Below are 12,904 nucleotides of genomic sequence, written 5' to 3'. Positions count from 1 at the left end.
AATCGCACATTAAGAATTAATTGAGACTAAAGCTTGCTTTAAATTCACTCTGAGCATAAATCAAGCAACAGCCATTCATACCGATTTATGCAAATCTCCCAAATGGATAATGAGTCCACACGCTGTCGAGTTTATTGAAGGGTACGTGGTCGTGAGCAGGAAACAGGGATTGGTTGCCGCTCCTGTGCTCCTTGCACAGCAGACACGCCCACTGCCAAGCGTCATGTGAGCATACAGCAAGGCGGCGGCATTACTGCCATGTTTACAGGTATTTGGAATATTCTGGAAAAATAGGACCCGGGAGTGATTTATCCGATGTCTCTGACAATTGAACACAAGTAACAGGGTCCCGGCGATGTTCTGATTCATCAGCTGAGTTGATTCTGACACCCCGTTCTGTTAATGGAATCGGGACAATATTCAAAATTCAAAATAGACACACATGCAGCAGCTAAAAAAAGACATGCAGAAAAAAACTAATGTTCACTAATTCACCAGAAACACAGACATGCCTGTAATATCTAAAATCCACGACCAGTTCAAACATGTTCTGATTTTGCCTCCTAAACAGCTGATACTGCAAATCACCTCCATCATTGCACAATGCACTTTATGTACACTTGTATATAGGATTTCGTTTTTTGTCTATATATTTCATAAAAAGTAGATATAGTTATTTATAAATCACAAACAAATCCACAACTTGGACAATAACACCACATCCTTGCACATTGTTGTTGTTGTTGATTTTTCCTACATTGTACTTGAGAGACACCATCTACCACAATCAAATTCCTTGTATGTGCTTGCACTTACTTGGCCAATAAATACGATTCTGATTCTGATATGTTGCACTGGTACTTAAACCAGTGAATTCTGCTTGTCCCTGGATCAGCCTGTTCTAGCCGCAGAAAACACAAGTCATTTCAACACTAGACGTCCACAGAGTGAATTCGAACCCAGGAGCTAAAGATCCTTCTACTGCCAGATACCTTCAGATCATGGTGAGGTGCTTCTATCAATGGTCTCCTACCAACACACCAAATTTCTGTTGGTGTTGGTCCCTGATTCACTAAAACAGCAGCGCAGATCCGTGACACCAGCAAAAAGACCTCTGGAATTTTGTGATGTTAAGAGAACTTCTGTGGTGAAGACGCGACCCTCGTTTTTATGCGATTAAATGCATTGTGTTGCAGATATAATCTGTCATATAATTAAAACATAAGTTTTAATTAGATCCGAGGTTTAAATATAATACAAGACTGTATTATAGACTGGAGTTGCATGGCTGTTTATGGTGTTTTCTCCTGCTCTGTTCCCAACCCAGAAAAGTCGCCTGGATAACAGGGAGCCGGTTTATTATCTGACAGATGAAGGTTTGTTGAAATCAGAATAAGAAATCTGTGAAGTATTTTTGGAAAGGATGTAAAAACATGATATTTTCTTTTTATCTGTCAGGACTGCCTTTAACGAGACAGAATCACTCTCAATTGATGTTTTTGTAGAAAATTATTTTGGCCTGTGGCTAATTGACTTGAGACACTTCTGATGATCTGGCCTGGGAATAAAGCTGCATGGTCGTGCGCTGAGGTCCCAGCTCATCCTCAGATGCCTCTCGGTAGCTCAGGAAATGGCTTGTTTCAGAGCTTTTTCAAGATGCCTAGCATAAGGAAAGATGCTATGGGTTTGTAATAGACTCTGGCCAGAACCTGAAAACAAACTGGCACAATAACAGAAGTGAGAACTTTATCTGAAGTGAGCAGGGAAATATGGACGAACAAAAAAATGGTTGGGTGGCGGAGTCAGCGATGATCCCCTGGTGAATTTCACACCTAGTGCGGATAGTTCTTCTAAACATTATATTCACTATGAATGCCCCTCCAATGAAAAACTATATTCAACTTTATGGTCATTACACAGAACGGTGGAATTAAAGCACCTGATAACCTGCAGGGTAGTGTTGGAATGTTGGTGCTGGTAGTGGGCGTGGTCACTAATGTTCACTAATTCACCAGTTCACCCATCAGAACGCTGGAATTAAAGCGCCTGATAACCTGCATGTTGGTGTTGGTAGTGGGCGTGGTCACTAATGTTCACTAATTCACCAGTTCACCCATCAGAACGCTGGAATTAAAGCGCCTGATAACCTGCATGTTGGTGTCGGTAGTGGGCGTGGTCTGTACAAGGGGTAATAGGAGTGTAAAGAACTACGCCTGGGCGTGTCATGTATTGACAGGAGGGGGATTAAATAGTCCAGAATGAGGAAGTAGGAGGTGTGACAGGCCTTTACCCCGTGTGCATAAAAAGTAATTTGTCATGATCACTGTAATAAACTTCACCAGGCTGTGTTCCTCTGGAGCCCCCTGTGACAGATCAGAAGAAGAAAGAAAAGAGAGGTTCCAAGCCTGGGGCGGCGTCCTAGAGAGCAACTTCCTGGATTCTCCAGGAAGAGTCAAGCACAGCTGTCAGTTCCCTCTGCTGTCTGGTGGTGAAGAAAGATTTAGTTTGGTACAGATCCCTTTAAAAAACGACAAAAATGATCCTGTATCATACATTCCTCAGGTAAAATCCTCATATGGTTTCAGTGCGCGGTCTGACCACTACTGCGCCGTGATTGGCTGCCCTCTGGTGGTTAGATGGGATGCTGAAGCTGATTAGAGGCTCTTAAGAAAGACGGACGCCTCACTGTCCACCTTCAGTTCACATCCAGACAAAGAGCCACCGTTACACAAAACCAAAAGCTGAACTGCAGATTATAATTAGAAGAAAAGACTATAACAATAAGAGGGCTGAAGAAATGTATGAAGCTGTAAACTCTGTAGCTGTAAAAGTGTTCGGAACCACAATGCTTTTCAAAATGGAGCAAAGTGGAAAATCCTCAGCAGACCATGACTTTACAAAGAAATTCAGCTACAGGGGAAACTCCCTGGAGCCCAATTTAAACACATACACACACACTACATACACACAGACACACACTTCATACACACATACACTTAAGATGATCCTTTATCAGTCCCACAAGTGAGAAATTACTACACACACAGCTGTCTGTATGCCATGAGTGGACATTCCATCTCTGACCCTCATTAGAAGGTGTGGGCTGTAGTCCACTGCTTTCTTGGAGGAGGGTGACATCTTGTGGGCTGTTCAGGCCAGGAGAGATTCCAGAATGAAGACCAGTATCCAGGGAAGATGTTCTACCTGACATCATACCAGGTAGTCTACTGAAGGTGTTTCAATTCACACCCTGTGATATATTCTAATACAAAAAAATACTACACCATTACACACCCACACACACACACACAACTGCGGCAGGCTGATCTGAGTACAGTGGCCTTTTGCACGCACCACGTATTTTTTTTTTACTTTGAGCACTATGCACAGTGACGTATTCTCCCACGACCAACACAGTAAAAGCGGGAATGGAGGAAAAGCTGATCTTATCAGTCTCTGGGTGTCCAGACATCTACAACGCGACTTTATCAGCTTTAGATTTGCTCCAACGAGCAGAAAAACTGTCCACACCCACCTGATGCCTCGGACGTCTGAACCAAGCATCGTTCGTGGCTCTACAACAGCTGAGTACACAAACACACACATCCAGTACACCATCTCCATTTCTCTTAAGTACAATATGTGTATATCTACCCACTCTGTACATATGTAAAATCTCACAAATATACCTTTTATGTAGATTTATATATATATACAGACATATTTTTTACTTTTACACCCCACATTCACTGTTTTATTTTTTCTATTCTAGGACTATTTATTTGCTATTTGTACAGTGAACTTTTATATTATATAGTGGACATAGTGTCTCTGTTATTGTCTTTATGCTGCTCTTATCTTGTACTGTCCACTTCCTGCCGTGACGATGGAAATTTCCCACTTGTGGGACTAATAAATCTTATTTTTTCTTAGGAATTTGTCAGTTTTGCAGATGAAATGAAACCAGGCGACATTCCTGCCCGGCTGTGATGGTGGCGCCGCGGACCTGGCAGCTGCTGAGGCCGGAGGCAGAATTTACGCGCTGCTGGTTCCCCACACAGACTGCTTATTTCATGCTTATTTCTTTTCCAGTGAATTTATATACTTTTCATCACATCCCACCTATTGTCCTCTACAATTATTTCTTCTAATCCATTTCTCCGTTTCACCGGTACAGCGAGAAGGACGTCCAGGCCGCTCCTACCGCCATCTGGGGAATCTCGGTTTACGCCAAAGTGGACACCTGATCCGAGATAGGCCTTAATCTCGGTCGAGGGCACAGAGTATGGATCTGAGTGCCCGTTGAAGGAAGCTGACTCCAGACAGAGGTGGGGGTGAAGTCGAGAAGAAAGGTCACACCCTGCTTCACCATGGAGAGCGTGCTGCATTCTGCTGAAAAACCCCAGCCGCTTTTTTGAACGAGACGGTGCTTCCGGGACGGAGGGCTGGCGTCATTGATCCAGAGCAGCTGGGCAGAATGAAATGTGTGTTCTATGAGCAACAAGACCCTCAGAGTGACCACCGCCGTCCAACCAATCCCAGCAGGCTCCAAAATGGTGGAATGAAAAGCCGAGGGAGATTGATAACGATCCACCACAGGAAGCTTAGAGTTGAGCATCTTCTGCGCATCACGATGATGAAGAACTTGTTAAATTAGCCCCCATCAGCTCCCGATGCTAAAAGAAGCGCTAATGCACCGATCAATCCGGATCGGTGCTCCAACAGACGCTTGCACATTTCATTCCTGCTAAATGTTTTCTGCAATCTGGAGGCGTCTGAACCATGAGTGCATATAGACGCGTGAATCGGCGATATATTCACCGAAGCTGGTGCTCGGCCGAGCCCCATAAATCTCTCACCAAACATCCTGCTCCATCAACACAAACATCAAGACAACCAGGCATTAACCTTTCAGACCTCAATCAATAAACCTAAAGCTGCTCCGAGCTGCATGTACACACATACGCACAGGAACAGTTCTCGGAATAATCTGGACTGTGAGATGGAAGAAGATGCAGAGATGTTCGGGGTTAAAGAGACGTCGGTGGCGACACCTACCATGTGATGGTAGCAGATTGATGAGAATTCGGAAGGTCAAGTGATTCTGGCTCAATTTCTACACACAATTACATTCAATTATATTCTTCAGATCTCCTCACACAATCAATGACTTCCATTCATGCAGAAATATTCGAAAATTATTCTATATACAGATCGAGATTACCAGGAAATTTAAACAGGCCGTTCGGTCAAGAGCTCTTCAACCTGTTTCTGTTCTTCCAATAACAAAACAGGACTCTACACACCCCTCACATGCGGAGTTCACCCTCCTACCATCTGGAGAAAAGTACCAAAGCGTTCGGGCCCCCACTGTCAGACTCTGGGACAGCTTCATCCTGCAGGTCATCAGACACCTGAACACTCAGGTACTTTCCACTCTGGACCGATACACACACACACACACACACACACACACCCACGATCTCTGTTATATTATATTACCTATATGTAATATTATGTATTAATGCACCATTCCATTCTACACAGCAGTATTTGCACTATTTCACTTTGCACATTTATTATTCATTTCACTAGTTTTCACTGTCTGTCTCATTGTTGTCTATGTTTTTTTGTTAAATGTTACTCTTGTACCGCCTGTATCCCGTTTGTACGTTATGTACTCCAGTTCATCTGTGTTGCACACATGCGCTTTATGTCAGTGTGTAACGTTGTTTAAACGTTACGTGTAGCACCAGGTTCTGGAGAAACGTTGTTTTTTCGTTTCACTATGTTCTGTCTAACATGTATGTAGCTGAAATGACAATAAAGCTTGACTTCAACTTCAGTCTCTTTCTCCAACACACACACACACACACACACACACACACACACACACACATTTTCAGGACTGATACTGGGAAATGGATACTGGAAAACGAGAGAGGGAGAGAGAGAGAGAGAGAATGATTGTTCTAGGGTGGCATAACGCCATCCAACAGGACACAGACAAGCCCCAATATCCAATTATGCTGCTGGACACACGTCTTCACACACACGAATAACTTTTTCTCATTATTTCCACCGAATTCCCGTCGCTCATTAGGGAGCTGGAATGTTCACACTCGCCGTCTCTCCTCCACCACGTCCAATCAGAACGGAGGACAGCAACGTGTGGCAGGCAGAATTTTCCCAATCACGACCGGCCAATTAGCGCCAGTGCTGTGCGGGCAGCTGTGTGGCGTCACAGAGCGTGGGCAGGAAGGACGAGGACGGTTAAAACCGGTCCTGCGGAGGCGCTGAAGAGGTTCATACATTTTTAATCAGGTCCCCGGTTTTATCTCCAATTCCTGACGTTCAGCTGAAAAGCCGTGGCAGGCGGGCACCCTGCGCCGCTGACCCACGCCGTGCCGAATCAGAGAAGGACAACTCCAGGCTTCACGCTGACATCATGCCGCAGTCCTGCGCCACAACTCAAACAACAAGAATCGGGCGTGAGGGGACGAGGCTGCACATGTCCCTCCCCGAGGTCCCGTCCCGAGTACTTTTCCATCTGATGGCCCTCTGCACGAGTGACCTTTGCCGAATCAGACAGTTGTACAGTTCGGGCATTCGGGATCATGAAAGCAGCGGAAATAGAACCAATCCGCCAATAGCACTGCAGTTCTGAGCGGTAAAGGTAGAACTACAATGGTTCTGGACCTTTATTTGGGTGGGGTTTCTGGAACGTTCTAGCTTTGCAGCGGAATGGGATATCGGGAGCGAATGCAGCATATGTTTCCTCCATAATGGATGAGGTCCAGATGGTACCATGAGACTTCACATTTCCTCGGAGAAACCCTGCCGCCGTTCCACCGGCCCGGCCGTGTCTGAAGGATGGAGACGGCGCTCTGGCAAGATGGAGATTAAACCGCGGTTCAATCGGCCCAGAGATGTGCGATCCTTCTTCTGGGCTGGAGAAGGGCCCTGATCTGAGGAACGGCTGCATTCGTCTCCATCAGCAGCGATAACGCCGCCGGCTGCGGTTCCGCGCGTTACGTCACGGCGCCGACTATAATCCCACGTCATTGGTTTTTAAACCACTTGGAACATAATATATATAACGTGAGTGATGAGCATGGGTCACGTTCACCAGCTCACCCATCAGAACGTTGGTAGATGTCTTCAGGTCGTACAGAAACCAACAGAAGTGACTGGTGAACGTGAGATGTTTCCATCACCTGGACCCATTTTTTCTATATTATTATGTTTTTCATGCATTAGTTATTCATATAAGCCTGGAGACGCCGTTCTGATATGTATTTTAGAACAGGCTCTGCGTGATTCCCCTCAGTAGGCGGAACCGGAGTCACGGAACCGGAGGCGGTACTCACGGTGGTGAAGTTCTCCGGGCCGCAGTCCCGGCCGCGGTACTTGCAGTCCAGCAGCATCTCGTCAATGTTGTGGCTGGTCCTCTGCACAAACTCCAGCATGTTGAAGGTCTTGCTGGGGAAGAACTTCCCATCGTCCACCGGCTGGCCCAGGGCGGCCATAAAATCGTCAAAGTCGCCCTGCTCCACGCCGAGCAGCCCGGCCATCCAGAAGAGGTCGTTGCGGAGGATCTTGGAGCGTCGGAAGCTGTTGTAGTTGCACAGGGTGATGGCGGGGAAGTACATGACCGGACTGTCCATCTCGTCCAGGATGGTGACGTGGGGGTACTGGTAGTACTGGATGATGGCGCCTGCCACCTGGTACAGGAAGATGGAGAGGGACGAGAGGAAGGCAGCGGCCCACATCAGGCGGCGGATGGTCACCCCGCCCGGGAGGAAGATGTGACTCAGGCCATGGAGGGTGCAGTTGGCCCCGAACACGGTGATGTCGGAGGGACGGGGCTCCTCGGCCTCTTCGGGGCTTCCCATGTCCACAAAAAGTTCCCGCTGTTCCAAGGCAGCCCTTCTCCAGCAGTGCTACCAGGCGTCTGGTCCAAAAACGAAGGGGTCGACGCCCCCCGTGGCATCCGCAGTGTCCGCAGGGAGTAGAGGGGGCGGAATTTCGTGAGCTGGACACGCCCCAAATGGTTGCTGACTAAGGCGTTTCCTCTGTGCACTTTTGGAGGACACTGGGATTGGGTTACGCTCAGGGCCGACGCGGCCCCACAGTGATCCGGCCCAACACTCACGCATCATCCGTGTACAGATCAATAGGAATATCCGATACGCGCGCCGTGAACGTGTTTAGATGAAATGCTTCTTGTGTCTCTACCACACTTTCCATATTAAATGATCAATTATTAACAATCATTTGATCAATATAGCAGCTTTCATTCAATTTTGCAGCTCAAAGTGCTTACGGAAATGGAATAAATTAAATAATACTATACTATAATAAAAGCTGAGTGGAATGTTCTATTTAGGTAGTACATGGAGACTCACTTTAAAAAAAAGGAATATTATTTATCTTGTAGTTGCCAGATTAACAGTTGGACATAGATATATATTCCCAGAGACCCCCACAGTATGTCAGAGTCACTCTGACAGTCTGACAAAGAGACCAGCCCCTCCTTCTGGAATGGGACCAGAACGTCTCCCAGCTGATTCCGTACTCGCCCCGCCGAGCAGCTCCACTCCTTTTCAGGATTTATGCTAAGCACCTCGGATATCGGCAGGCTCTGGCTAAACCCCTGCGTTTTCAGGAGATCTGGGTCTTTACCTTGATTTACGCCTCATCCTCTGCAGTCCGGCAGATGCTCAACCTGGGACCCGATGTTGAACCGCTTGGTCTATAACGTTCTCTATATAATCTAGATCTACACAATCGGCACTATAAGTGTGTAAAATAAATCAAATAAACACTCTCTCTATAAAAGTCCCACTGTCCCACTGAAGTTGCTTTATCCCGGATCCTGGCTTGGAAAAGGGCAGGGAAGAGTATCTGCGAAGCGTGACGCTGTATCAGATCTGTAATAAAGTTCAGCAGAATGGCTGCAGCCCCCTGTACTCGGCATGAAATTAATTTAGTGCAGAAAGACAGAAACTGCATCCAGCCATGATGGCCTGGGAAAAGCCTGCAGTGGGCAGCCGTTTCAAAGCCCACGTGGCAGATTCATAAAAAAAAATATGGATAATTAATCTGCCAAAATGCATGCATTTCCATTCTAAAACAGACGTGTGCATTGCTAATAGAACTGGTGAAGCCGTGGGAAATAGTTCATTTCTAAGTACGTGTGTGTGTGTGTGTGGTGTGTGTGTGTGTGTGTGGGGGGGGGGGGTCAGGCTGAACACACTGCTGCAGACTCGACAGTAGAAGTGACGTTCCATCAGTGGATCTGACAGCTCCACATTTTCACACAGTGACTCTGAAGCTGGATCAAGAATGAAACTCGAGACGATTCCACCAGTGCCGACAAAAACAACCAGCATCACCCCACCTCATCATTAAAGGTTCCATGGAATGGGGTCGTTCAGTCCTATACAAGCTGCTGAGGTCAGATGTCCAGCGATCTCATTAATATGTTGCTGCACTCTTCTCTGATTGGCTGGTGCACAGCAACGAGCGGAGGTTTCAGGTTTTGAAATTGGCCAGTTTCCCATCACACCAATATGAAGCATGAAATTCGGGTTAAATTGTACTTTAATAACCGACTTTAAAAGACTTTAATAACCGTGTTGTTAGTGCATAATTGCAGAAAGCAATACTTCGCCAGGCCGACATGGTTCATAGTTAAATGTCCGAAGGAATTCGAAGCAAGACATTAAAAATGTATTATATGACAAGTGCAAGTTCCAGGCTGTCGGGCCACCGGGGGGCGCTGCATCATGAACAGAGCGGCACGAATGATCGTTCAGTTAAAGGCTTCGGGCGAGACGTGGCGACGCCACCGTCCATCCATCACACCAGCTCCTGTCTTCCCCTGACAATGAATAAACACCTGCGTTTTCCACGCTGCATTTATAAAAACGAGTTATTAGAGTTGATATTAACATTTTTTTTGGTATAATGTGAAAAATGAATTGTGATGGAGGTCGATGATTTGGAGTGAACGGTAGGCGTGGAGAATTCACGCTGGCGGAGGAGGCCGCTTCCCTCTCTGAATGCCAGCCGCATTTTCTCAGCGGCGAGGAGCCGGCGCTGCAGTCACACGTGGCAGGATTACTGATCTCCTCCAAAGCCTCCAGCTCACTTTTCGTTAGACTCTTTACGCCCAGCGTACAGGGAAATGCCGGGGATGCTGGGAAGGCCGGCCGCCTCTCATCTCCTGGGCGGAGCTGCATATCGTGTTTGTTCGTTCTGTCTTCAGGATGTTCTTCACAGGCAACCAGCCACCATACAATCATTATCGTTCAGATGCATTTTAATGTTGTTGAAGTCGGGTAGGTGCGGTGGGAATTGTGCTCAGTGATCTTCTGCTATGCCGAATGGAAATACGTCAATAATTAAGAAAAATTAAACGAACATAAGGTGGCATTTTAGAAAAGTTAATTACTTGATAGGCTTGTTCAGCCATGATGTTCTGAAATACACGATGTAGGAATTTTATGTGGTAAGTATAAGTGTTTCTGGCTGCCTGCCTGTCATTGTCAAATGCCAATTTTTAGTAGTAAAGTTTCAGTCGACTAAAAGCATTTTAGTCTTATTTTAGTCAGAATTTTCCATGACTGTTTAAGTGAATGAAAATTGTATTTTAGCCTCTTTTTTTAGTAATGTGACAGATTGAGTGAGACTGTATGTCAGAGCAGGAGTGAAAACTGTTTAAATAAAGTTCTGTTGTGCACCAACAATGTCATTTAGGGATTTGGGGCAGCAGGTCCCTGCATAAATGACCGCATCTCCCAATTTTTATGCAGCTATGCCTTATGTTTTATGTTTTAACTATACTTTGGAACACTGGCAAATGGCATCATGTCATGGGGTGACAAGGAGGAGGCACAAACATTTAACATACTTTAAATTACAGGTCTGGTCACCGACACAGGAATATTCGGCACCAAAAAGGTAAAATCACCATTGTATTGTGAACAAGGACGGCGAGTGACAGAGCCAAAGCCAAAGCCCTTTGCCAGAGACAAAGGGTGCGAACGCGGAACATTCTAGAATGCTGAAACAGGGGGCGGGTCATGCACAGAAGGGGGCGGGGAGGGACGGCAGTGACAGACAGATCAGGCCGGTTCTACTGAGCGAGGCTTTTGGTCCGCTCAGTTCTGTTTGACCAATCAGTAGTCTTTAGTGGATTTGGCTCCGCCTCTCAAGGTATCGCAGCACGATTTACAACGATTTAGAATGATTGAAAAGCTCTCATCTTGCAGCGCAGGGCGAATTGATCACTCTTCCCTTCCAACGGAAATGAACAAATCTGATTAAAAACCAGACGTGAAGATCAAACATCTGATTAAAAACGCAGCCCCTGTGAGGGATAAAGACTAGTCTGGTCTGCAGGGAATATGAAAGTGGTAATAAATCAACATAAATACCATTTAAAGGGCCACTCCTTTGTATGCACAAATAAAACCCTGTTCCTGTTAAATTGTGCATGCATTACAATAATCGAATGAAGTGTCCATAATCAAATAACAACACAAGTGTTAACGATATGAAGATCATCAGCAGCATATCAGAAAAGAAGCCGGCGCCGCACTCTCCTTCTGAAGACATTAAAGGTGGAACGTGGCTTGAACTGGAGCTTCACTTGACAAGTCCGAGTGGAACATTCCGGGCTTTCAAAGCAGTGAGTGGGAGGGTTTCAGAGTAGAAATGATTAAAAGAGCGTCCTTATTACATGTGTGACCGGTGGAGCAGACGGAGAACAATAAACTAGATGTGAGGGATGGGGGGGGGGTCTTACTTTTACTTCCATTTAGTAAATGCTGATGCATTGTGGGAATCCACCCGTGCAAAAAAGCAATCAATCAAACAACTGTTCGCGGCTCAAACGACGACTGAAATGGGACTGAAGAAAAACCAGCTGGAATAACAGAGCGTCCCTACATGTGTGCAAAATGCAGAGACGTACTTTTCTCCCAGTCAATGTGTGCTGGAGAAGTCAACACGTTTCCGGCCACGTAGAAAACGAATCGGGCTCGGAAAGGCGGCGGCAGCCAGGCGGTTCGGGCCCTCGGGGAACAATGTAAGCCTGTGTGCAAACAGAAGATGGAGGAGACGTGGCGATGCGTGATATAAATATAAATACAAGCGTGCGTGCGTGCGTGCGTGCTTGGGCTTGACCTTTGGTGCATGCATGTGCTGTCTGGACAGGGAGGGTGAGATGGTGGTGAAGATGGGTGGGAGCCGCAAAATCTAATCAGCTTCTCCAGCCTTCATTTTTCTGAGCCAACGGAACAACGCTGAGCCACATTTATCAGTAGGAGTGCAGGAGAAAAAAATCAATTCTGAGCTGAATCTCCATGGGGACATGGACGGTTCGGAATTGATTCATGAAGGCCAAAGAGTGATTTCCTAAACGTTAATTGATAATATATTATTGGCAGGATGCTTGAAAGTGTGTAAAGATAGTCTGTGTGTCCAGACTTCATGCAGAAAAATATAGGACGTTCGCCACCATGTGCCATAGAAAATGCTCGTCAACAAACTTTACAATTATCTTTTAACAAATTGTCCCAAATTTGTTTTGACTCCACCCACTTATGCCTAAATGCTCTCAAGTCTCCGCCCATCCATTCCTAAATACTTTCAAGTCACAAAGTATTGCCTAAAAACTCTCAAATTCAGGACTTGATTCCGCCTACTCATGACTAAATTCTCTCAAATTTGGGATTTGACTCGGCCTACTCATGACTAGTTACTAGGAGACTCTGCTCAGTTCAGATCCTGCATGTCTTAGACACCAACAAAATCAATCAGCACTTTTCATCCGAGCTTTGATGTGTCCGAATCTCACCTCACCAGGTTGCCTGGACACTGTCCCCACACATGG

At 46.0% G+C, this 12,904-nt stretch overlaps 1 protein-coding gene across 4 annotated transcripts in view; it reads right to left on the bottom strand.

Annotated features, from left to right (window-relative positions):
- The window catches only part of asic1c (acid-sensing (proton-gated) ion channel 1c), an 80,449-nt gene that overhangs the window by 21,010 nt on the left and 46,535 nt on the right, over positions 1 to 12,904 (bottom strand). For 2 of the 4 annotated variants that reach the window (XM_028976821.1, XM_028976820.1), the window contains exon 1: positions 7,371 to 7,945. The exons of the other annotated variants lie outside the window; for them this stretch is intronic. In XM_028976821.1, coding sequence (XP_028832654.1) covers positions 7,371 to 7,895 — 525 coding nt within the window. In that variant the 5' untranslated portion in view covers positions 7,896 to 7,945. Of the gene's footprint in view, positions 1 to 7,370; positions 7,946 to 12,904 lie in introns of those variants that run through there. 4 annotated transcript variants of the gene reach the window in all.

The sequence above is a fragment of the Denticeps clupeoides genome, chromosome 4, assembly GCF_900700375.1.
Source record: "Denticeps clupeoides chromosome 4, fDenClu1.1, whole genome shotgun sequence".
NCBI lineage: Eukaryota > Metazoa > Chordata > Actinopteri > Clupeiformes > Denticipitidae > Denticeps > Denticeps clupeoides.
This window is presented reverse-complemented; position numbering and strand designations above follow the sequence as displayed.